The sequence below is a fragment of the Eupeodes corollae genome, chromosome 1 (assembly GCF_945859685.1).
Source record: "Eupeodes corollae chromosome 1, idEupCoro1.1, whole genome shotgun sequence".
Lineage (NCBI taxonomy): Eukaryota > Metazoa > Arthropoda > Insecta > Diptera > Syrphidae > Eupeodes > Eupeodes corollae.
The window spans coordinates 229,926,659-229,953,461 of record NC_079147.1 but is presented as its reverse complement, the minus strand read 5'-3'; the positions used below and the strand labels follow the sequence as shown (position 1 = coordinate 229,953,461).

General features: G+C 32.4%; 2 protein-coding genes across 2 annotated transcripts; both read right to left on the bottom strand.

Annotated features, from left to right (window-relative positions):
- Nucleotides 1-1,463: 1,463 nt before the first annotated feature.
- LOC129941831 (THO complex subunit 5) lies at nt 1,464-3,744 on the bottom strand. The gene has a single exon (XM_056050581.1). It carries the CDS (start codon nt 3,500-3,502, stop codon nt 1,532-1,534), a length of 1,971 nt encoding a protein of 656 aa, XP_055906556.1. The 5' UTR covers nt 3,503-3,744; the 3' UTR covers nt 1,464-1,531.
- A 4,245-nt stretch (nt 3,745-7,989) lies between these two features.
- LOC129941843 (synaptogyrin) lies at nt 7,990-19,458 on the bottom strand. The gene is made up of 5 exons (XM_056050595.1): nt 19,040-19,458; nt 12,708-12,939; nt 12,501-12,640; nt 12,260-12,437; nt 7,990-9,653 (listed from the first exon to the last, which is right to left on the bottom strand). Exons 1-5 carry the CDS (start codon nt 19,142-19,144, stop codon nt 9,622-9,624), a joined length of 687 nt encoding a protein of 228 aa, XP_055906570.1. The 5' UTR covers nt 19,145-19,458; the 3' UTR covers nt 7,990-9,621.
- Nucleotides 19,459-26,803: the final 7,345 nt, after the last annotated feature.

Below are 26,803 nucleotides of genomic sequence, written 5' to 3'. Positions count from 1 at the left end.
GTTGTTGCCATCCCATACTAAGGCTTTCGTTGAACTCAGAATAAAAGAGTACAAATCTTTCGGAGACCAAGAGAAGATAGTTTGTAAATCAATGCTTGTCGATTGACTGTATCAAAAGCAGCTTTAAAGTCAATGAAGAAGCTGTAAAGCTTTTTCTTCACATGTTGTCAAAAATGTGGTCTACCCTTGAGAAACCGGGTTGAAGCCCACCTTGGAAGATCCTTAAGCGGTTGTTTGTCTCTATCCATCTCGTAATTAGAGTTTAAGATTTTTCTTAAGGAGTTGAGGATAGATATGCCTCTATAGTTTTCTGCAAGACTCCTTTCACCTCCCTTGAAAATAGCTTAAATAATGGATGTGTTAAAGCAAATGGGTATGCAAGCATCATTATAGAGTCCACTAAGTAGTTTTTGAAGTAAGCAGTAGAATATTTGTAAAATGCCGTTGGAATTCCATCAGCACCCGGTGCTTTGTTGGTCTTCATTGTTTTCAAAACACTTTCTAGTTCAAACAAGGATATTGGTTCATCAATATATTCCTGAACTTTGTTTGGCATGGCGTAACTAAACGATAACAGAGACTCGTCTGCTGATAACAATCATTTGATGTAATCTGCCAAAACCTCAGCTCCGAGAGCATTATTATTAGAAGGAGTATGTTTACGCCCTCCTAATTCTCTAACATTATTCCAAAATGTTTTAGAGTCCTTGCAGTGCACTAAGTTTTTTGCAGTAGTTTGAAGATATTCAGTCTTTTTTGAGGATCATAGCTGTTTATATTCCTTATTAAAATGTACTGGTTTTGAAAAAAGTCGGCGTTAGTAGTTCTGAATTGTTTTAAGAAACGATTTTTTTTCATATTTTTGCAGCGTTAAACATTTTGCTATTACTGAGTGTGAATAGTGCTGACATCTTGATAATCCTCATTACACATTTTGCGACTTGGTCGGCTTCTCCCGTAGATTGTAGTGATGGAGGAAGCCATACAAGGGTGATAAAGAAGGGCCTTGCAGTCAACCCACTTCAACTTGTTCATGTTGTTTGCGATATTTCGAGTTCCTTTAGAGAAAGTAGCTTTCACTATGGTAAATGAGCAGAAAAAGTCGCAGCCAGGACCTCGAAATCTTCAATCGGTATCAACCATTGGCCAGATACAGCACATATGTCTATAACCGACTGTCCTTGTCCGCTAATAAAAGTTAATTCACCCTCAGCGTCATTTATATAAAGATATTCACATCTGTACCTACGAACCAAAATTTCAGGATTCAATTTCAATTCGGATGGCTTTGAAAAGCAGAATCTACATTTCAACGGCAAAACATAAATACAAATAAATATGTCATTAATTATTTATTAAAAAAATAAAAAAAACATTCCCGACCACTTTTAGCAAATTCAGGCCTTGATAAGAGGCACTGCTGTACGTCTTACGTCTTCTACAAAAATTACAAAACTGAGACATTGAAAAGTGAACATTGTTTTTGTATTTCTGATCTTAAAGAAATTATGTAATTATAAGTTTTTTAAAGTTAAAAGTGTTTAAAGACAGAATTTTTAAGATATTTCAGCGGAAGTCCCCTGTTCCGTTTCGAGTGTGATTTCAACATAACCTTATCCTGTGTAAATTCCGGCAATATCTGTTCAGACGCCTCCGTTTCGACAAATATATCAAAGCTGCACAGAGTTCGAACCATCTGTGATAGCAACAACGACGACTTGCTCTTCAATTGTGACTGAATCAGCGAGTTCGTCCAGTATTCCATGTCTTTGATAGCAGTACTTCTGCTAGCTGCGTTCTTACTATCCATTGATACAGAGAATGTCCAAACAGGAGATTTCGTTGGGAAGTTTGGTGAAATGCTTATAAAGCACTCTAGTTTATTGCTGCCTCGGGTTATGACAGCACGATAAAGTAAATTTCCAGGTTTCAAAAACTTCTTCTTGCTCAACATGTGCTGCGAGTTCTTCTGCAAAAAGTCTTCCCAGGTGATTGGTGCCCACAGTGTGATGCTGCTGCACAACGAAACATTGATAAAGTTGAACTTCTTCAAGAATATATTACTACTCTTGCTCTCCAACTGATAAAGTTGCTTGTACAAGTTCAATCGGGAACTCCATTGAGATTTGATTTTCTTGATAATTTCCCCAACGGTTACATCCTTATCTGTGTTTGATTGTGGTTCATTGGCTTGAACATGATCGAAAAACTCTAAGCCACATAGTTTTTGAACCCATTTATAGGGTTTTCCATGCTTGTTTTCTTCGAGACATTTAAGGCAATCCTTTTCATTTCCCATTATTTCATGGAGCTGGTATTTCGACTTCAACGATGGGTTTATATCACCGGAATCAGCCTCGTACAAGTAGTTGAGAATGTTCTCCGATGAAATAACATCCGTCATGGGCAAGTTATCCATATTCAAGCTAGACGCAGCTGTAGCGAAACCCAGAGTTGGGAAATACCTGACTTCGATTGAAATATTTCCTTTTGGTTCTTCACACCGACTAATAGTGAATTTGATTAACAACGGAAAGGGCTCGAAGTTAATTTTCGTTTTCTTTTCAGTGTTCTCAGATTTGTTTGAGTGTTTCTTTCGCTTCGATTCGACTTCCTCTCCGTCACTATTTTGTTCGTAGTCCTGAGACTCATCTTCGCCCTTATTTAATTCATACTGACGTACGTCTTCTTCTGTGCCTTCTACAGTGACATTCAAAGAAGGACAAAATGACTGGGCAAAGGAAGAAAGCTTCATGTACAACATGTACAATGACTGCGGTAGGAGCTTAGCGATGCCATTCACTTCCCACTCTTTCTCTATGTCGAGACCCAAAATAGTCTGCAAACGCTTGGTAGCTTTGAGTAGCGTTGATAGAGATGGCCCAAATGATTCTAGTCGCTCGTTTGTGCTCGAGATTTTCTTAATCTCAATATCTTTGCGACATACCAAGTCCTCACACAGCAGCGATAATTCCTTGCGTTGCTGTAGCTCCCATTCAAGCATTGCTAATCTCTTAATGTGCTCCGAAACCTTTGTTGCTTCGGGTCGTGATATAGACAATGGAGCTTTTTCATAGAATTCAGCTTCCGAAACAAGATTAATGTACTCATCACAGCTTGTGAATTGATAGCAACGTTGGATTTCTTTCTTCAGATAACTAATCTCATAGAGAAGATTTTGGAGGTGAAGTCTATTGTTGTCCACGCGGAGTTTCTCTTTTTGCAAAACTTCCCGTCCAGTGCGAATTCGATACTTCTCCAGTCGATTAACCTTTTTCAACAACACAATCATCAATGAAGCTTCATGGCGTTTAGCTTTCAATTCTGCGGCAGACTTTGTTGACTTGTCTTTTTTTAGTTTCAAGACTTGTTCGAAGATCGCGCCTAACTCGGCGTACTTTTTTTTGCATAAGTTTATGTCCAATGAGGTGTCGCGTTTCTCGACTTCTTTTTCTTCATATTTTATGCTATAAGTATCGATCATGTGAGGTTTTGAATCCATTTCAATACGAGTTCAGTTTATAAAACAAAAAACAATGTGTTATTTATCACGTAAGGAACAGCCGCTGGCAACTTTACAGGCGGTTGACTTTTTAGTGAGTGTGGATGTTCTAAGCTTTATTTTAACTTTTTTAAGTAGGAAAACGTTAATTGATAAACTTATTGAAGATATTTAAGTTATAAAAATGGTTTTAAGTATTTTGTTATTCAACATTAGTTAAAGTATAAGGATGCGTAAGCGTACCGCACGGCAAAAACAAATTATAAATTATAGAACACAGAATAACAAGTATAACGATGAAAAACCTTATATGTCAGTCGTTTCTGCCTGAAAGCGGTGAAGAACGAACAGCTGTTCGTGGTGAAACTTAGAAAACCGCATCAGCTCTTAAGGGTCTGCTTGAATTGCGTTAAAATGTTGGTTATAGTTTTCTACCATGTTCAAATTTGGTGAATTTAATTATTAGAAAATATATTTTATTTATAGTTTAACCACAATCACGCGTTTGGTCGTACAAACTTTGACATATTGAATTGAATCAATGGACTATTATGACTAAAACACAAACACGCTTCAGCTTCGGCTTCTTCGGCCTTACGCTGGGCCTGCTTCAAGGTTGCTTTCAATGACACTTCCAATATGACATTTCTAAAATGGCACTTTTGTCATTAACAGCTGTTATTTTTTCTCAAAATAAAAAAAAATATGAGTTTTGAAATCGAAAAAATTAAATTTATGGCGGAAGCAGCTTAGACAGTCTATAATAACCAATGGGAATTCCTCCAGAAGCAAATATATTTTGTTTGTTGACTTTTGTACAGCTGTTCAGCTGTCAGACAAAGCAAATGTTCAGCAAATTCGAACTAGAGCTTCCGTTTGGAGTCACATGACGTTATTTCCTTACGATTGTCACGTGAGGTCGAAGCTTCATTGTGATAGCATGCATTGAATTCCTATGGCCGAACTCGTAAACGTCAGGCGAAGTCAAAACTGAAGCTTGTTTGTGTTTCAGAAATTATAAGGTAGTTTAAAATGTTACCTTAAGCTTTGAACTTGCTTTAGATCGTAAATATCGTAAGCTCAAGCCAAAGCAAATTTTGTGTGGCATTGACAGCTGACAACTGTATTGTCATTGCAGTTTTGTTTATTTTATTTCAGAATGTGTGTTTAGCGGGGTCTTCCATTCTTTTGTTAAATTTGTAAAACAAAATATAAGAAATGGATAAATAAACTAAAAAGTGTAAAAATAAGTAAACTTTCTTCCCAAGGCCTGAGTTTTGAAGCTACTTCACGTTTTGCAAATTCTTGGGTCACGCTGAATGAAACATGAAAACGTAAAATCGGTAATAAATTTGTCAAGGTCTTAATTGACATAAATCATTAGGTAAATGGAAATTCCCTTTTTTGTATAGTTGAATAAAAGAGTACTTATTTATTGAAAATGATACATGAACTATCAGTGAGGTTCTCGAAATCTAAATTGAAAATAGAGTTTTCGGGGATCTATCATTTGATTAATTTCATAACTTCGAAAAGTTTTCGAAATCACTTGAAGTCAAATTAAAGCAACTGACATATCGAGGCCTTTTCGCCCAAAACGTCATAAGCGCCAAAATAAATAATATCGTAAACGACAAATCAAAAGCTTACTGCTAGTCCTTCAAACCACTTAGGTCAGTATTGAAAATTATTAATTATTAATCAAAGATTTCAAAGCTTCATGAGTTACTAGCAAATTTTAATAATTAAGTCTTCTTTTTTTATTGAAATTGTCTTACCATAAAATGGCGGAAAAGGCTCAATATATCACATTTGTCAATTAACAATTTTTATTCATCGTTATGCAGATTTGAGGTTAATTGCAGTTTCCAAATATCGGTTGTGTCAAAGTCTAGCTTCTTATTGTGTCTTGAAAGAACCTTGTTTTATTGGAAATGTTATAGGAAAGATATTTGGTATGTTGAAAAATCATTTTAAATGTTTTGTCCTCAAATACAAAGTAGAAGCTGCAACTTCTCACGAACCAAGTGTATTTTGTAAAAATTTAGGTTTTATTCGCTTTATGTGAGTTTTTCTTGTCAAATTCAAACTTAATTTGGTAGTATTCAAATGAGTTAAAAATCGTAAATATCGAAATGTAGAACCCGGAACAGCATACAACGCTGGGGATATGGGACAACCACTCAGGTTAGGTTAGGTTAAAGTGGTTGTTCGTGATGGAGTAGGAAACACTAAGGTCAGTTTAATCGCCCATTGTGATATACCACATAAATCTTGAGGCTTACTTCTATGCTCAATAAAACCAGTTTGAGTCCCTTAAAAACCGTGGGACGCTGATTAAGCTAATAATGATTTAGATCGTTATAGAAGAGTTCTCATAGGTAATTTTTGCGTTTTTGAGCTAGCAGGGCCTGTAAATAGAAGGCGAAGAACTGTTTCCTCTTCTTCTTCATCCATAAAACTTCTGCAAAGTCATTTGGGAATACGCCTAGATGCATGGAGTGCTTTCCAGTTAAATCAAGTGTAGGCCAGATGATTTTTGGTACCTTACATGTGGTGATGTTATTCCATCTGGTGTTTTCCTTCTTCAAAGCGTCCTGTAATTGGTATGACAGGTGATTGGTATGCCAGCATTTGCCAAACGTTGTAGAATGAGTTGTACTGTACCATTCCTGGCGAGTTTATCTGCTTAACAATTTTTTAGAATGTCTCCATGGCCTGGCACCCAGCAAAGGTGAATATTAAACTGTTCCGCTATCTCCTTTAGATATGATCGACAGTTATGGACTGTTATAGAGTTTGTAGAGACAGAGTCCAGAGATTTGATAGCGGCCTGACTATCTTAGAAAATACGGATATCAGATGTTGATATCACGTTTTCTGTAAGCCAGGACAAGACTTTTTTCATCGCCGAAAGCTCCGCCTAGAACACACTACTATGGCTGGGAAGGCGGAATGAGAGATTTACTTTCAGTCGTACAGAGTATACACCTCCATCTACAGACTGTATAACGGCGATGACGAACCGAATTCCGTCGTCAGGCAGTCTTTCCGACTTACAATAAGTAAAGATTGCCATATCAAAGCTGAAGTCTTACAAAGCCACTGGAGCAGATGTATTGAATGCAAAGCTCTTCAAAGCAGCTGGACATAATTTGGTTAGGAGCATGCACATTATAATCTGTAAGATATGGTCGGAAGAAAGCATGCCAGATCCTGAACAAAGGAGACCCTCTAAACTACACCAACTATAGAGGCAAACAGTCTGCTTAACATAGCTTACAAAATCTTATTTGCCATGATATTTTAACGTCTAAAGCCCATCGTCAACAGCAGGATGACTATAATGAACTCACGCTGCACCAAAAAGGTTATAAACAACTTAACAGAACCTCGCAATGTCAGAAAAGGCTTAAGACAAAGTGATGCGCTGTCATGCATTTAACATTGTACTATCTACTCTCTACTATTGCACTATCTTTCAAAAGTCTGTCCAAATACTAGCATATGCTGATGACATTGACATAATCGGAAGAACTCATTGTGATGTCAATGGACCTTTTGTGAGTATTGAGGCAGAGGTGGCAAAAATGAGTTTAACGGTTAATGAGGACAAAACAAAGTACATGCTGTCGTCAAGAAAGGACATACAACACCGACGTCTTGGTCAAAACGTCACCATCGACAGACGTAACTTTGAGGTAGTCAAGGACTTCGTCTACCTAAGCTCCGCTGTAAACGCAGAAAACAGCACCAGCGCTGAGATCAAACGCAGAATAACTCTTGCTAACCGCTGTTTCATTGGACTAAGAAAGCAATTGAGTGGTAAGGTCCTATTCCGAGGGACCAAAGTGTTGCTATATAAGACCCTTATCATCCCCGTCTTGCTATACGGTGCAGAAGCATGGACTATGACAAAAGCGGATGAAAGCACCTTTGTCGGTTCGAGAGAAAAGTTCTTCGTGTGATCTACGGTTCCGTATGCATCGAAGGGAAGTGGAGGAGAAGATAGAACGACGATCTGTACGGGCTGTACAGCGACGTAGACTTAGCCAGAAGGTTAAAAGTCCAACGACTAAGATTGCTGGGTCACGGAAACCAATGCTCCGCCCCGGAAAGTCTTCGAATCAACATCCACTGGACAGCCTTGTAGAGGAAGACCACGGATCAAGTGGCGCGCACAAGTGGATATCGAACTCACAAAACTTGGAGCGTGAAAATGGAGACATGTAGCTGGGGCCCGAGCGTGATGGAGAAGTTTCTTAAGTGAGGAACTAGTTCACACAAGACTGTAGCGCCATCTTAAGTAAGTAAGTAAATTTAACCTTAATCTGGTCTAATTCAAATCACTTGAAAATCGCAATTATCGATATTACAATTAACTTAGTTTTGAGTTCGAAAAAAATTAAATCGAAATCAATATAACTGGATCAATTTTTAGAAAAAGTTTGTTTTGCTCAATTGTTGAACATAAAACTACACTCCGATCTCCATATATAAGTAATTCTTTATTTAAACTTAACTTCGACACAAACAATAATTAATAAATAAATTAAAACTTTTAATCATAATAACGCCATTAACTAATACAATTATTCAATGAATTTAATAACAAAATATTAACTATTTCAAGTATACACAAAAATATACTAACAATAAAACGGTTTCAATTATAATTATTTCTTAAACTTTAAATTATTACGCTTATCTTAACTTATTTGGTATTTATTTATGTTTTCTTTTTTTGTTCAATGTAAACATGATATTATATTCCTTTCAGTTTGAATTTTAGTTTAGAATTTTGTTTTTCTGCTTTATACTTTATAATTTTATTTTATATTTATCTTTATAGTATCTCTGTTAAATAAATGATAATTTAGTTTTTTTCGGTTGAATAACTTGTTCTATTTTTCATTTATATAGTTTTTCTTAATGGGAGGATGACATTATCATTTTAGGTATGGTGTGACATTATAAGTATTTTATATTGTGTGGTAATGAAATCAATTGTTGGTTTCAAATAATATACACTACCATGTGAAAATGTTTGATGTACCTATTCACAAGAACAAGGTGGTTATTTTGTACTTTATGAATTTATATAAATACTCGTTAATTTATTTAAATTTAATTTTCGAGTATCTGAATTCTGCTGATGTTATTTTTGTATTTGCTATTTCTGGAGGTATTTATATATTTTATTTCATAAAACATTGACTTTTCTAATTTAACATATTCTTTTTTCTAATTTTATATGTTTTTACGATGCTTGACAACATTTACTTTCCCAATAATATAATTTGGAATCAAATAATCTCTATAGCTATGAGAAATTATAACTTGGCATATGTCTATTCATAATATGTATGTATCTTTATCTTAAAATTAAATCGGCAGTTTTGAAGAAGTCCATAAGCGCTAACAAATTCCAGCATTATGTTGAAAAGCATAACAAAATTACGCTTAGTTTTAATACTTTTTCTTCTTCTTCAAAATGACCATTTACTTAGCATTGAAATGACTTTAAAAACTACACTGTTTCTCTACAAAACACAAAACTTTCAAACCGTAATTTTCATTTTCCAGGAGACAACAAATAATACATCATTATGGTCTTGGTACTGACTACTGACCAATTGCCTAAAACGACACTGACCTGACAATTGTTTAAAAAAATACGATAATACAAAAAACATGTATTTTGTTTTATTATTTAATATTTATACCTATTTCATGCAATAAATTTACAAACTCGATGCGCAGTTTAATAAATAGTATTTATATATTCTTTGCTTTTTTTCTAAGTAAAGTTTAACATTACATGACTCTTATATACAATATAACATTTTTATTTATTGATTGTTGTTAAAGTTTCACAATTCTTATGTTTTATTATTTATATTATTTCATTTTTGTAGCTATTTACCATAAAATCAATCATTATATTTTTTGTTCATAATAATATTTATTTTTATTGGTTGGTGTTTGAGTTGTTTCAAATTTGAATTTTCTTTTTTTTTCAGTAGTTTGCTAAATTCCAATTAATTAATTAAAACACAAGATTTTGCTCTTTGGTATCGTACATTTGCAGATGTTATATAGTGAGTGTAGTTTGAAGCTTAATAGGTTGGCTGTTGGTATTCACCTTGAACTGCAATAATATGGAGAAAACGTAAAATCATATTTTATTTTAGTGTAATTATTAGAGCTTTTTATTTAAGCTTAACTAAAAAGAAATTTTTAAAGAACCTAATATTAAGTTTTAACAATTTACTATATATTTAACAATTTACTAAGGGAGTCCATCATTTTAAACCTTTCTTTTCGTTTTACTAACTAGTAAATTGCTTAACTAAAAAGAAATTTTGAAGTTGAGGAAATTTTAAAAATGATGGCGCAAAATTTTAAAGAACCTTTTATTAAGCATTAACAATTTACTTAATATTTAACAATTTATTAAGGGAGTCCAACATTTTAAACCTTTCTTTTCGATTTACTTACTAGTAAATTGCTTATTAACTTTTACTTAAAAACGAGAGTATCCAAACATGTCTAAAAAGTCACAGTTCGTGAAAATAATCAAAGCAAATGAGCTTAAACGGACCTATAAATTGGAATTTCCCAACTGTCGAATGGACCATTCCATCCAATGAGTTTATAAGAATAATTGTAAAGATATCATTCATATGGATTTAACAAAATGCTAAAAGTTAAAGTAGCCATTCTGTGGTTTTAACTTTAGAAAATTTGTAAGAGATAGTAAAATTTTAAGATCGTTCAAAATTAGGTAAATCATGTTTTAAGCTAATTAAGGTGCTAAAAATGGCTTTAACATTTTATTAAGTCGTTTAAAATTTGGGTCAATATAATTTGTTGTAATTTTTGTAACGGAATTTCGATATCACTTATTTGGTGTGTTTAGAAAAAAAATATCCACACCACCATTGAAAAACGCCATTTTTTGACAGGGGTGTTATAGCTTTTATTGAAAATGGGCAGCTTCAGAAAACATAAGGGGCTTCATTTGCAGTTAGCTTCATTTTTTGAAGTAAATTTTGATCAAAGCAACTAGTTGGTTTTTTAAGTGTCATAAATTTCAAGTTCAGAACTTCACCAACCTCTACTTCAAGTTCAAAGTTGACTTGACTTGATATTTAGGGAGATTTTTCTTGCCTAACTTTCCAGTAAACTTTCCAATAAAGTTGCCTTAATAGGAAGGCAAGTTTTTGACAGCTGGCCAATCATATGCTAAGAACATGCCTTACTTTCAAGTCTCTTATGTCGTTTGAACCTGCCCAATGTCTGCCATAAATTTCTTGATTGAAATTAAGCATGTGAGTTACAGTTAATCATTGAAAGGAAAACTGACATGTAGGACAACAAAGAAATTACTTTTAGTGGAACGTTTGGGTGCGTTCAATATCGTGTTGAAAAGGGTATCCTGTGTAGGTGAATTTTTATATACCTTATTGAACTAGTCGGATACCTTAATTGAGATAGCTGTCAAGACATAAAAATAACTTCTAGATGTTCACAAAAAGCAGTCAAACGTTTAGATTTTGAGTTCCAAAATGATTGTAAAATGACGGAAAAATCGGTGATTCCACCCCAGCTGATCATTGATACTTATTTCATCATTAAAAAATAAAAAATGAACTAGAAGAACATTTCTGGGTTGAATAATGTATGTCTTATGTTCGTAGAATACATCTAGAAACCATTGATAGCTATACGTAATTGCTATTACGTACTGTGCGTTGAGAATCAAATGTCAGCTTTGACGTTCCTACCATGGTAAAAATGACAAAAAGTCATTGGGTAAGTTCGGATGACATAAGGGATTTAGTGGTGAAACAAGTTTCTAATATCCGAATAAACATTGCATTTCAATTTAGGCAACTTAATTGGGACTTTGATTGGAAAGTTTGGACGGTTATTCACGACACGCAATATTGAGCAGATTCCTTTTAAATGACTGGAAAGAAAGATCCCTTATGAAATTGAAAAAGAAATAAGTACTGTTTCACTTGAAATAGCGTGTGAGGATTTAAAAAAAAATATAAGTTTATGGTGTTTTCTGTGCGAATAACTGAAAGTGACGTTTAGTGATTTATGTTTCAAGTTTGAAATGGGTGTATTAACGTTAAAAGAATGCAGTACACTGCAAATTCGTAGTTCATAGGAAAAAAATATATTACATTTTTCACTACAAAAGTATTTGAAAATAGTTTTTCGTAATTACACTTTTTATTAGTGTAAAACTGTAAACATTGTGTAAAATGTCTTATAAATAGAATCTCGTTTTTAGTTTGTGTCGTATCCGTCAAATTAATCCTTATTTCTATACCTCCAACGATGTTAACTTCTGTCATTGAAATTGTCGAGCACACGATATTTTTGATAATACATGGATAGTGAAAAAGTAATAATGTATTTTTTCTGTAAAATATGAAAGCATTCCACCGAAAAGTACAGAGCAGTTTTTTAGTACATATATTAATGGTGTCTGTTTTCCAATAAAAAACATAGTTAAAACATGACTTATAATCTCAAAAATAGGATTGCGGTCTCGAAAAACAAACTGACAGGTTTTTTAATCTCCGTGAGAGACGATCGGTAGTTTGGGTCTTATGGTAAATTAGTAAAGTTGTTAAAATGGTTATCTTCTACAAAGTCGCTTTCCTTAAGGAAATGATCACTTACAAGTTATTGTTGAGGTATGGACGAATTATTTATGTTTTTAGGATAAGTATATACCTTGTTGCTGTTGTTGTTGCTGCTGTCCAGTAAACGGTGACTGACTATATTGATCTGCTTCATTTTCCATTGGATAATTTGAATACTCCTGAGCTGCTGGATCTGATTCAAATGTTGAGGCGAAAGCAGCTTCTGCACCAATTAAGAATCGTTTATAGGCTAAGTACGCACATCCAGCCTGTAAATGTTGAAAAAAATAACTAAACGTTCATAAAACGTAATATTTAAAGCAAAGGCATACCCATGTAAACATCGAAAAGAAAGAAAATGTTATGATAGCTTGAACCGAGCCCACACCTTCTCCATTTGGTGGTGGTGTAGCGGAACTCCATTGAGACCACAAATAGACAAACGCAATAAAGTAAAGGAACGCCCAAAAGCCTTATAAACCAACAAATTAATGAAATATTAACAAAAATAATGAAACAATTCTTAATATTTTTCTTACCCGAAAATCCTAGATCACCTAGGACGTAGTGTTTTCTACTCTTAACGGATGACATTTGTTCGAAAAAATATTCTCCAGCAATGAAACCCATTGAGGCTAAAAACCCAAAGATTCCAACAATCGAACCGTATTTACATGCTGCTGCATCGTTGTCAAAGAGGCATACTTCTTTGCCATTTTCTTCACGCCAAGCTCCCGAGGACACACAACCGAAAACAATTATTGAAAAGAGCTGAAATATAGTTAGTAAACATTTAAATACACATTGTCCTTTTTCAGAGATTTGCAAGAGCAAAAACCTTACAAATTATTTATTTTTATACATTGGCATAGGGGCCAGTAATAGCTATCATTAAAATTAATACGAAACATTTTTTGAATGGATATTTAATTATGGTTGTCTTAAATTAGAATTGCAAATTATGTACTAAACGATTAAAAAGCTCACAAAGATTTGTTGGAGAAACAAAAGTTTGGTTGCACAGTAGTTGTCGTTAAAAATGTATTTTTCTTTTTTCGGGCGGAAATTCGTTTTTCTGAATAGCTGATTCGTTTACATATGTCCAAAAAATAAATAAATCATTCCACTGAATTGTTTTTCAATGAAAATTAGGCAAGTTATCAGAATCTGATTGGCCAGCTGTCAAAAAATTGCCTTCAAACAATTCAAAGGCAACTTTATTGGAAAGTTGACTGGAAAGGTAGTGAAGAAAAATCTCTCAAGTAAATTCCACTTGTGTCAAAATGACAGCTTATCATAATTTTTCATTCAACTGAAAGCTAAACTTGATTTAATGTTTTATGTAGAAGGGTTCCTTGTCAAATTGGAAAACGACTATGTAATATTTTATACTTTTTGCAAGGTCAACTGAAGGTAGAGGATAGTGAAGTTAAGTTCTGAGTTTTAAATGTATATGACTAGTTGTCATATACATTGCTTAAATGTACGTTCAAAGAACGCAGTTGACTGTAAATAAAGTCCAATTATGTTGTCTGAATCAGTTTACACGATTCCAATGACAGATTTCTGTCAGAAAAAAATGCACATAAAATTTCAATTAAGACATTTTCATCAATAACAGAAATTTTCATGTAGGTAAGCTGTAAACTACCAGACCTATCAAACAAATTTCAATGATTGAAATGGCCCCTAAGAAAGATAATTTTAATAAAGAGTGGTGATTTTCGTGGTATTGATTGGATATATGCTTCAGTTCAGTTCTTGTAAGTAGGCAATATCTTATTGAGATCTCATTGTCACTTTGACGGATGCTAAATCTTTTGAAACAACATTAATCTCAGGTTGAAAAAGTTGGCAGTTATCAAAATAATAACCAAATGTTAAACAAAAATCAGTAAAAAAAACTTAAAATAATTTAAAAAAAAAAACCCTTATTGCTGAAAACTCTATGAAATTGTACAATGTCTATGCACAGGGTAGACTCAATTGTGCCATGGATTTTAAGAGAAATCTATCATGGCTACCATAACTATTGTTGATGCCACTCACCCATACCTAGTAGATGAATCCTTGAATTGGGATCTCTGTGATTTTAGATGCGTGTACTACAAAATCTATTCGACAAAAGGAGACAAATTTAAATTTTCTGTGGCGAGTACAGGTGAACATTGTTCGCAGCGTCCTCTCAGATTAAATTAAAATGTATCCACAATTATTGCAACTAGCAAACTTATAACTTTGGAATGATGCACATACTCATTAGTCCTGATGTTTATATTTGTTTGGAAAGAAGTTAAGAATTGATAAAACGTATGACATTTTTGGTTAAATAGTTTTCTAATAAAAGTTTTCATGTTGGTATTGAAAATAAAGTATTCTTTTTAAAGAAATCAATTAATGTTTATTTCATTGTAACGAAGAACATTTACGAATAACAATGTAAAACGATATCACCCAATATCTCCTCAATAGCTACAATTACATCATAAAGGTTCTCAAAGCGTGGAGCATCCTTTCACGTGGCTTCAAAGAAAAAAGTTCAATGTTGTAATCGTTCAAAAATAATACGATCGCGAAACTTTTCTTGCTATGGCTTAGCTTTTAATTAAAAACAAACAACAACAAGCTGCTTCAAAATTGACAGCTGCCCGAAAATTATGGTATATTTCAAAACAAGGCGTTTCATTGGAAAACCATTTACTTGCTCTAGTTTTCTTCTCGAAAGTCGTAAGCTTTGGCGTTAAAGTTTTTGTTTTTGAAAGGGATAGAAGCTTATTCAGAAAGTGTTGCAGTCTTTTTTGTAAGGATCTGGAATTGAGACAAAAATGTCATAAATATTTCTTTTCCCTTTTGCATTTTCAACTAGAAATCACATTTTTGATATAACTAGTGTTGATAGGAAATATTGAAAAGAGGAAAAAGTGTGTTTTGTGGACTTTGCACTCTATACTGTTAATAGGCAGCCATTGATTTATAAACGATTGGAGTTTCAACAAAATTTTAAATGATGCACGGAAATTCTTAGATCAGATCAAGAAAAATAAGCTACAAATCACGAAAAATGAATCCAGCTTTGTACCTTAGATTCAAAATAAGTAAATTGCTACTTTTTGTTTTTAATTTCATTTAATGAGAAAAATGAAGATAACGACATTCAAAAATTATATTTCACTTTATTTCAGTAGCAAAAACCAAATATTGCAAACAGCGAATTGCGATTTGATATTAATTTGTATCAATTTAATGTTTGTGTTTATCGTCAATATCAGCAATAGTTTGTAGATTGAAATTGTTTTCTTGTGAATCGTTTTTTTTTTAAATGTATAAACACGAGTGGTAAATTTCAATCCTTATTTTCTTAGACTGCGACCAAATACATTAGTTTGCAAATGACAACTAATGTTTTGATACTTATTTTTTTTAAATTGCAACTTTTGAGTTGTAATTTGGAACAGGTTATTCTGTAGTTTGCAAATGACAGTCACAGTTTTGATACATAGCTATCTTTAAATACCAACTTTTGAGTCGTAATTTGAAACAGTTTTTGCGGCAATTTGTAGCTATTAAAGATAAATTTACTCTCCATTTTCAAGCAATCATATGAAGATTCAAGAACAATTTTTGCAGAATCAACAATCTTCATTAGTGACTTACAACATAAACTTATTGGTTTTCGTATTATCAGGGATATTTGTTCAGTTGATGGCGCGCCGAACTACAAGTTCCTCTATGCAAGTTGCAATGAAAATGTTCAAGAGAATAAAATGTAAAATGTATATGAAATTTTTGACGTCATCAAGTGCAGCTTTCAGAATAGTTTGATACGTCTGCACGTGAACCATAGGGATACATTTTGATATTGAAATTTAATGGGGGGGGGGGGTGTACACTGTGCGAAAGTTTTTTTTATAAAGGTTCTTCTCTATGCAGATGACTTGGTGCTGCTAATCAGATAATCCTTTTTCGCTTTAACTTCAAATAAATGGATCACAAACGTATTATAATATGGGATCTTCATATAAACAGATCAAACACGAAAATCATGATTTAAAAAAAGGTAAGAAAAGGGGGCGATAGATGTGGTAACCGAATTTAAATACCTCAATATATTGTTTCCATCAAACTTAAATGTTGGCAAAAATGGAAAGAACACAAAATCTGAAGCTAAATTCGGAATCAAACGCAGAATCATTGTTATGGAAATTTTTCCCCAATTCAAATATTGATCTTGCCTCTTAATATCAAGTCTTTACCACTAATGTCAAAACGTGATTGTGTCATGGAGTGCAGGCGTTTATACCTCATAGAGCAGATCTTCAGCAAACCTTTAGTCTATGCAACAGAAGAGAACCTGGAAATATCTTCCATTTTATGGCAGATTGTCCTATATTACAGGAAATTCGAAGGTTATATGTATGTACTTCCAGCAAAGTTTTCTGAAGTTAAATAGTCCCATTAAAATGCTTCTCGGGATTGGTTCATTGTGTTCTTTTTTTGCAATCATGTCCTATCGTAAAGTTATGAGATATTTTTTAAAATATTTGATAATTTAAAATTGATACTCGTAATGTTTTAGATCATCTAAAATAACAAGATTTTATATTTCAAATCATTAAAACTGTAAAAGACCTCAGGTTTCTATTCTCGCTTCTCATTGGAATATTTAACTTAGTAGTTTACTAATAAATAATGCAAATTCTATATAGACCTACTCAACTTTAACTTTTAAATGATCTTAAAAATACAAATGTTTGTTCTTAACCATTGAAAATTGTAACCTTTCATGTTTTAAATCATCCAAATTTACAATGTTTTATGTTGCCAATCATCAAAATTGTAAACAAGCAAATAATTTAATAATTTCTTCTTTATAAAAAAAATCAGCACCTAAGCTGATTCCACCTCGTGATAACATCCCATCACATTGGACTTGGGAGATATTGAAGGTCAAAACACTTTTATACGTCCCTAAACTTGTTTTTAGTGTAAAATAGAACCTTCAAAAATATTATAAAGGTAGAGTAAGGTAGTTCTCAACGGGCTGTTGCACTATTTTTTGTTTTTAACAAATGTGTCCAATATCACTTCGATTCCATTTGCAAAAATATAAGTAGAAGATAAAAATTAACTTACTCAGTTTTTTCAAAAACAATGTCACTTAGATTCACTCACTCTCATAAAATCATCTATAGTTCTGCTTCAACAAGTATGTTAATACATAATCAAATGTAGTTAATGAGATTTGGACGACCAAAATTGAAATAGTCTTTATGACTATTTGACTGACAAATACATACATATTTTTGGACACTGGACTATTAGATGAGTAAACCTATAGAAAAAATCGTCATCACTCAAGTTAAGGAATTCTAATAGCTCTGGAAAATGGTTCTCCATTTGCCAATTGGTTGACATTTTTATTCTATATTATGTAGAAGTTATATACCGGAAATCTCTTCACTATACGCACTTATGTATATTCGTGTACCTACTGTTTTATTATATTATATGTATATTGGACCGATTATACAATAACATCTATTGAGATGTTAATACGAACATAATTTATTGATTTTGAGAAAGTGACATGAGTATCTATGTACTCATAGCTAATGCAACTTGCCTTCGCACTTTCAAAAGCAGTTGCCCGTAAAGTTTTACAGCTCGAAATACAACAACAATCAATGTAATTAAAACCTACATACTTAGTTTTCTTATATGTGTAAAATAAATATCTCCTATGTCACAAAAATAAGACTGTTTTTCCACATATTTATGGATGTACAATGTTCATAAGCACATGTCTGTAGATACAAGCTTCAAAAATCAATCATTACAAATTTCTTATCATACATCACCTTTGAAAACTAAAATATGTATTTCGAACATTCAAACTGCAACCCAAAAGCAATCAATGAAACCTTATAATGAATAAGATAATTTTGAGATAAAATTACAATAAATTAAATCATTAAAATGCAAATTTCAAAGCTCAAACAAGCAATAGGTATCTATAATAAAAGATATTGTTTATGTAAGTCTTTTGAACCCTTAGGCAAATAATGTGTTTTACAATCATAGTTTTATAAAGTATATTTTATAACTTTTTTCCAAGTTCATATAAACTATCAGCTATGTGCATTTCATGAAGAATGATCTCATATAATATCTAGGTACCTATGTTCCTAATTTAATTGCAATAACGGTAACGAGAAAGTCTATACGCTTTGTATATGTGCCATGACCTCCAGATACTTCCCCACAAGTACACCATTCCTTTACATGCACATTTCTTTTCATAGATACACTTTCTTCGATGATGTGTTGTGTTTTTGTTTTTCGAGGTTAAATCTTGTTATATTTGGATAGATGAATGAATAAATTTGAAACTGAAGCTTTGAAAAATTCGAAAATCGAAAATGATTGACCTACTTTTGGGGTTGGAGATATTTTCGGAAGTTTTGTTTTGTTGTTACGCTTCTTCCTTTCAGAATAAAGAAACTACAAGTTGTAATAAAATATTAAGAAAACATTTGATTTCTAAAAACAAGAAATTACATCGTTTTCATTGTTGTCCTTAAAATCCTTGAGGCCGTGGGTGTCTTCAAGAATCTTACATTAATTTTTGGGGCGAATAATGGCATCGAAAAAAGCTTTCTTATTATTACGTTGACGAGTAGAACTTGAATCTTCGTACATATGATATACATATTTGCACAACAGCCCCCCCCCACAAAACTGGCCAATTGTGTTGTGTATACATTATGTACCAGTACATGCATCAGTTTCAAAAATCGATAAATGATTTTTCAAATAATATGAAAATAACTTAAATCAAAATGTTATCTGCATATATGCAATACAAACCTACCCAACACAAGGCTCGCAAAATAACCTGTGGCCGCTGAGCAAAGGTTATTGGATCAAATGTCCCTCCAGCCTTACCACCGCCATAGGCACCACCATTGTTCATCATGGTTATATCAAATTTTTTCTAAGCTGCTTCCCTTTGGATTTTTTTTGTAAGTAGATACTTCACTTATGGGCGAAAGATTCAAGGGTTTTTCTTTTCTTGAGTTTATTATAATTTTGTGCTTGCAACTTTTTTACTAGGCGATAAAACTACTCGGTAAGGTGTCAATTGAAAAGCGATATATTTGCAACTTGTTTAATAGATTTTTTGTATTATTTTTTCTCAGGTTTTAATTTTCAAGTTCAAAGTCACGCTTACTTTTACGGTGAGAAACCGTTGATATCGTGTTTACGATATAGAGTCGAAAACTAAACTGATAGGGGAAGTCGACAAATTAATATGGATGAAATCTATACGGGTTGACACTTGGAATTTTATGTTATACAAAAAGAGGGTTGATCAGAGACGAAGTTGGCGCATTCGTTTTAGAAAATATGTAGAAAGCTTTTGGTCCGTAGGTAGGTATAAAACAACTTCACAATATTTACAACTTAATTCCGATGCAGTGGTGAGTAAAAATGAAATCCTTTATCTATGTTAAAAGTGGGAGGCGGCGCGGCGCGGCGTGGCGTTGATTGTGGTTCGGGCGAATTTTTGACCCTGAACTTTTAGCATAGATAATATGGGGTCTCTTAAGAGAGTGTGTTCTTTTTGAGAGAGAACCTATTTTGACGTAATCAGAAAAATATTTAAATGAAAACTCCAAGAATGTCTATTACTATTGAATGAATGTACACACATTCAAAATTGAAATAGTGGAAAGAACACAATAATATAGTGAAGTAATGTGTATATGTATCTTAGAAATATCAACTTGAACACTTATGAGCAAACAAAACTAAATACCCATAAAATATCATGGTTTTTAAGAACGTTTTTATCATTTCTCATTCAGTATTTAAGAAAGTTGACTTATTAAATTACAAAACAATGAATCCTAGCTGGCCCACTAGGCAAGAAAGAAGTACAATTTTTGAAAGGAGATGAAATCTCAAAGAAGTGTTTTCACTTGCTTGAATTCGGAACGTATGGATGGATATGAATGACCCCTCTCATATCTTTAATTATTAAAAAATCCAGCACTAATCCAATCGCGCAGCACAAATTCATCAACTTTTGACCAATTGACGATCTAGGGCGTCATATGAGCCAAAAAGCTTATACAATTAAGTTTTATAAGTAAATATTTCATCTATAGATTTGTTAGTAATTTAACAATATTCACTACAAAGCGGTTTGCTGTCAAAAATAACTAAAACTTTTGTTAACACAAAATTTAGATAAAACTTTAGTAACGCTTTCAATTAATTCTGCAACATGGAATTTGTGAGTGCTACACTTAAGTTTCTTACCAACTTGTTTGTTTACCTTAGTTTTTTTTTTTATTTAAGTTTTTAAAAAATTATGTGCTTAAATGCACCTATTTCCTTAAATTCAAAAACCAAACCTTTTTCTCTCTAAAATTGGTAAGTTTTTTTGACTCCTTGAAAATATAAAATAGTTTCAATCTGCGTGTCAGCAGACTGATAACGATAGTAATAATAGACTCCAAAAAATTGAATCCGAAAAAATACGTACAAAAAAGTCAAATTCTGTTTTATTATATTACGAAAAAAGATCAAATTTGCTGGCGAACTTTCTAAGAGCCCGTTTAAACGGTTCGATATTTTCTCGATTCGGTGTCTTTCGGTTGGAGTGTTTAGACGGTACGGTAATTTAACCGTACACCGTACTCGTGCACAAAAACGACTAAATACTAGCAATAAATTATTCGACATTAGCCCAGACGACTGCCTATAAATACATTGCCACGATAAGCCGAATCGATTTTTTTTATTGTACGACCGAGGGAAACCGAATGACAAAATCGACCTAATCAGTAATTTTACCGTATACAGTTAAATACCGTATCGTCTGAATATACTCATTTAAATTATATTGACACTGGCTTATACGGTAAAATCGACGATACGGCAAAACCGCCGCGCCGTTTTCGCACCTATATTTTTGTAGCGTTCTTTGCATTTAAAGAAATGCCAACAAGAACAGAAAAACGCTACGTTTCAACACAATTTCTAACATTTTTGACTGAAATGCACCAAAAACCCTTAAATTATTTAGAGTCCTGTTAGAATGCTAGAATGCTGTAATACGTTGGAAGTTGCCACTTTAGCCCTCTAAATTTTGTCGGTCTTCTTTAGAGAACACTCAAAAAACATTTTTAAGCGGTTTTCAAAAGATCGTCTTTATTTTAAGTGTGTGCCCCGCCTGATTAAAAGTCTGGGTCCACCTTTGGTATTCTCGCTTTTAGGACTATAATATCTTATACAAAATAAAATTCAGAAGCCTGTTTCTTATGAGCCAATTGAAAATGGTGAAGTTTCAAAAGTATAGATTAATTGTGCATAGTTTTCTCCTTTATACACTAAACCCAATGCTTACGTTAATATTTCGAAAAACTTCGTTCAGTCAATTAAAATTTAATTCAATTCTCTGTCGTTGAAAAAACGAGTTGTCTTAGCGAAAATTCTTTCATTAAGTTAACGGAGCGCTTCATCAAATAACGAAGCTTTAGTATTGTTAACAAAAATTATACGTTAAGGAAATAATTTTCAACGTTGGATTAATTTATCGTTATTAGGGTTAAATTGCATAAACCGACGAATATTTAAATAAGTTCATGCATTTTAAGTAGTAGTATGTAGTACCCGTGGCGTAATGGTTAGTTCGTAGGCTAACAGGATATTCAGGAAAAAGAATAATAACCATCTTCTCTGTCTGTAACTCCAAAGAACTGAAGAGAACAGAGACGTACTTATGGCAGTGCAAATAGATCCAGTCAAAACAAGGATTCGAGAAGGTCATAAATAGGGCTCTGACTAAGTGTGGTAGAAAGTTTGTTGTCAAAAGTGGGAATTAAACTTTTACCACAACATTCCAAATTAAAAAAGAGGCTGGGATGCGACCCACACTGATAACTTCCCATCCCGTCTGTCGATTTGTCTTGCTTAAAAGTTTGTCTTTATGTACTCGTATCAATTTTTACCAAATTGGCGTACTCTTTTTGTAGATTTTATTTTTTATATGAAAAAACGGACTGTTGGATTTTTATATTGAAATTACTGAATATCGAAAACAATATTTTCTGTGAAATAAAATAAGTTTCAAGCCAATATTTTTAAGTTTTGAAAAGCTATTTGAGCCGAAAGTAAATTTTTACCAAGTTTTAGTATTGTTTTTATTTTAGAGTTTTTTTTTCTTGTAAAAAAACTGTCAATTCGATTTTTTAAAAATTTTACCAACAATATTTCTTATGAGATAAAATTACTTTAAAGCCAATACTTAAAATTTTTAAAGAGATATTTGAGTCGAAAATCAATTTTTACCAACTTTTATACATTTTTTTTAGGTTTTTATTTTTTGTAAAAAAACTGTCAATTCGATTTTTTTCAAACTTTAATTGAATGTTGACAGCAAGATTTTTTGAAAGATAAAAGTAAATAAAAGCCAATATCTCAAAGTTTTGAAAAGATATTTGAGTCGAAAATCAATTTTTACCAACTTTTATAAATTATTTTTTTTAGGTTTTTATTTTTTGTAAAAAAAACTATCAATTCGATTTTTTTCAAACTTTAATTGTATGTTGACAACAGGATTTTTTGAAAGATAAAAGACAATTAAAGCCAATATCTCAAAGTTTTGAAAAGATATTTGAGTCAAAAATCAATTTTTACCAACTTTTATAAATTCATTTTTTTAGGTTTTTAGTTTTTGTAAAAAAACTATCAATTCGATTTTTTTCAAACTTTAATTGTATGTTGACAACAAGATTTTTTGAAAGATAAAAGATAATTAAAGCCAATATCTCAAAGTTTTGAAAAGATATTTGAGTCGAAAATCAATTTTTACCAATTTTTAAATTTTTTTTTTAGGTTTTTATTTTTTGTAAAAAAAACTGTCAATTCGATTTTTTTCAAACTTTAACTGAATGTTGACAACAAGATTTTTTGAAAGATAAAAGTAAATAAAAGCCAATATCTCAATGTTTTGAAAAGATATTTGAGTCGAAAATCAATTTTTACCAACTTTCATAAATTTTTTGTTTAGGTTTTTATTTTTTGTAAAAAAAACTGTCAATTCGATTTTTTTCAAACTTTAATAGTATGTTGACAACAAGATTTTTTGAAAGATAAAAGTAAATTAAAGACAATACCTCAAAGTTTTGAAAAGATATTCGAGTCGAAAATCAATTTTAACCAACTTTTATAAATTTTTTTTTAGGTTTTTATTTTTTGTAAAAAAAACTGTCAATTCGATTTTTCTCAAAATTTTTCAGAATGTTGAAAACAATATTTCTTACAAGATAAAATAAAATTGAAGCCTTAATTTCAAGTTTTTGAAAAGATATTTGAATCGATATTCAATTTTTACGAACTTTGAGTAATGTTTTTTTTTAGATTTTTATTTTTTATAAAAAAACTGTCAATTAGATTTTTCTCAAAATTTTATCAGATGTCAAAACATTATTCTTCGTTGCACAAAATTGTTTTAAAGATAAAATCATATTTCGGTCGTAAAATTTTGGAGGTGACAAATTTTTTTTTTCAGTTTTATTGATTTAAAAAAAAACCGTTATATTGATTTTTTTCAAAAAATATACCTGTTTGGTATCACGTTACAATCTATTATATAAAATTTAATTCAAGTCTCTAGCGTTTTTGGTTCGTAAGATATTTAGGGTTAACCAAAATTTTCACCATTTTTTCAAACTGCTATAGTAAAAAAACCACCCACGCAATTTTCTTGAGAGCCCTTTCTGCATCTTTCTGCCTTATTATCTGTATAACAATTTTTATTTGAAGTCGATATCTCTTCTGGTTCTTGAGCTATGGACAACGAAAAAAACGTCGCGAACGTACGGACGTACGGACGTACGGACGTACGGACGTACGGACGTACAAACGTACGTACACACGCACGCACAGACATCTTTCTAAAAATCTTTTATTTCGACTCTAGGGACCTTGAAACGTCGAGAAATGTCAAAATTTTCAATTTGACAAATCGGACCCATTACAATAACTTCCTATGGGAAGTTAAAAAGGTCTTCAACAGGGAGCGGTGAATTCGTCAATTCTCTTCAGCATTAAAGCCAGCGATCTGATAGGTATTCCAACAAAGACATTTTCAAGAATTTTCATACAGCATTATATCGGTAAGATTCAGTGATATTGCGACTACTGGAAACAGAAAATAAACGCCCAGAAGTCGAAGACAATTCTGTCTTGGACTCCGTTGGCTAAGGCCACGAAGGATACGTTGAAGAATTGGCGCAAGATGGTAATCGTTGATCTTCACGGGCAGCGATTAATGAGCCAGAGTGTAGTGAAGTTTCGCCGTATCGGGTTAGACCAGTATTTATATTTAGACAGACATATTAATACTGCTCTAACAGGGGCCAGAGGAACCTTCGGTCTGACACAAAATGGCTGTTTTATAGAAGTCAGCTTAACTCCAGAGTGAAAGTAATTTTCTACATGGCCCTCATACGGCTGATGATTGTTTATGGTTGTCCTGTTTGGTTCAAGGTTGCCCCTTTCTAGATATATAAGTTATGGGTGCTCAAGTGGCAGTGTTTACGACACTGTACCGGCTTACAGCGAACATCCGAATCTCCTTACGTTCATTACTATTCGAATCAACATAATTTACGATTTAGTGATAAAACTCGGTCGAAGTCACATTGCGAGAGCTATGTCATCGACCAAAAATTTAATTTTTATTGGAGTTTTATTGAACGACGAGTACTTTGAAAGTGCACACGCTTGAGCAGCTTCATTCTATTAGCATTCCTTTGTTTAAGATAGATGCGTTCTAATATACGAAAGATTGGCAGTTCCGTTAATCTGAACCGTGGAAAAACTTTCAGATTTGCTGATGTGGTTGTTTTAGTTTTAAGTAGTTTTTAGGTAGTTTAAGTTAGCTTAACGTTTTAGTTTAACGCCTTATTTTAGTAGTATTTGAGTTAATTAAAAAAAGATATTAAAATAAAAATTAAAAATTTAGAGGTCTTGGATTTAATCCCTGTTTCTGCCATCTAAAGTTTCTTTTCACGGGTACCTAATCCCTTTTGCGAAGAATGAACATATCCTCCAAGAATGAATCTTGTCATCAAAATTGCTTTCTCAAATAAGTCTTTCGGATTCGGCTTTAAACTGTAGGTCCCCTTCATCCCTGACATCATTATTTGCACACAGAAATGGTTGATAGTTCTAAGTCATTGGGCCCCTGATCGATCGGAAATCACCCAAAGATTTTTTATGAGGAAAAAAAGTGTAGCTGCGTATTTGTTTTTCTCTTAAACTGTATTTTTCTATTTTCCGGACGGAAATTCATTTTTATGTACAGCTAATACTTTTTTGTTCATAAGTGTAACGAATCGTTCCACTGATTTGTGTTCCAATTTCACACAATTCCAATGACAGATTTCTGTCCGTAATCAATGTTCGGTGGATTTCAATCAGGAAATTGTTTTCAATGACAGAAACTTCTAATGAAAGCTATAAACGACCTGTCAAGAAAATTCGAAGTTTTCAATAGGGCAGCTATAACTGGCGCCCTAAAATGATTTTATCAACTTTTAAGAGGTCCAAAAAAAGGTGAAATGATTTCGTTAAGAGACTAAAAATGAAATTGAACTTCATGCTCTTACGAAAAGTATTTTTTTTAGTGTATTACATCGTTTTTTTCGTTTTACCAAATTTGTAGGTAGATTATTTGACTTTGAAATACAATTAACACCTTTTTTTTGGTGAGTAATGAAATAATAAAGATATTTTTTAAATTGGCGAAAAATCCACTCTTTGTGATTACCATACCATACATATTCAAACTTTATACAAATTTCGGATATATTCAAAACAATATTAATTATTATTCATGCTTTAATCCACTCAAAGATAATCATAAACTTTCCCTTTTTTGTTTATATGAGCTAATTTATATTTTTTCGAGAAGGTATATTTAAATTAATTTTTAAAAATAACAATGAGAGTAGGAGAACTAGATATACAAATAGGGAATAGAATACATGGTGACGTTATTGTCATAGTTATCGGCCCTCACACTTCATTAAGGTGATCCAAATTACACGAAGTTAAGAAGATTTTGTTGATTTTATACTTAAATTCACTTTTCAAAAATCTGTTTAATTATAGGAAACAGTTGAAGGTGGTAAAGAACAGAAAACATTATTTCTAGTTTTTGATTTTCTATGCTGAACTATCAAACAGCCAACGTTTGAATAAAACATCGACATTTTCTAAAAGGCTTTCCTATATTGTTTTTACAAATGAAAGTTGTGTAATTGTTAAATTTTTGAGCTTATTTTTCATGCATTAAAATATAAGGAACTACGATAAATTTGATGCACCCTAATCATAGTTCCACTGAAGAATCCGCTAACGTTATTAAAAACTAATATATCAAAGTTTGGTTTAGCGGTTAAGATAAAAAGATAGTGTTAAAAAGGTGCCCTGTAGCTGTAGAAAGAAAATAATACAACAAAGAAAACCTGTATGACATTATTTCTCCATTTATTTGAATCATTTCATTGACCACGACTGCCAAGATCTAAACTCATATAATCTTTGATCAAACTTC

Coding starts and splice junctions, on each gene's coding strand:
- LOC129941831 (XM_056050581.1), bottom strand. CDS start 3,502: ATGGATTCAAAACCTCACATGATCGATACTTATAGCATAAAATATGAA.
- LOC129941843 (XM_056050595.1), bottom strand. CDS start 19,144: ATGATGAACAATGGTGGTGCCTATGGCGGTGGTAAGGCTGGAGGGACA. Junction 12,438..12,500: donor TCTTTTCGATGTTTACATGG/GTATGCCTTTGC, acceptor CAACATTTACAG/GCTGGATGTGCGTACTTAGC. Junction 9,654..12,259: donor GCAACAACAACAGCAACAAG/GTATATACTTAT, acceptor ATATTATTGCAG/TTCAAGGTGAATACCAACAG.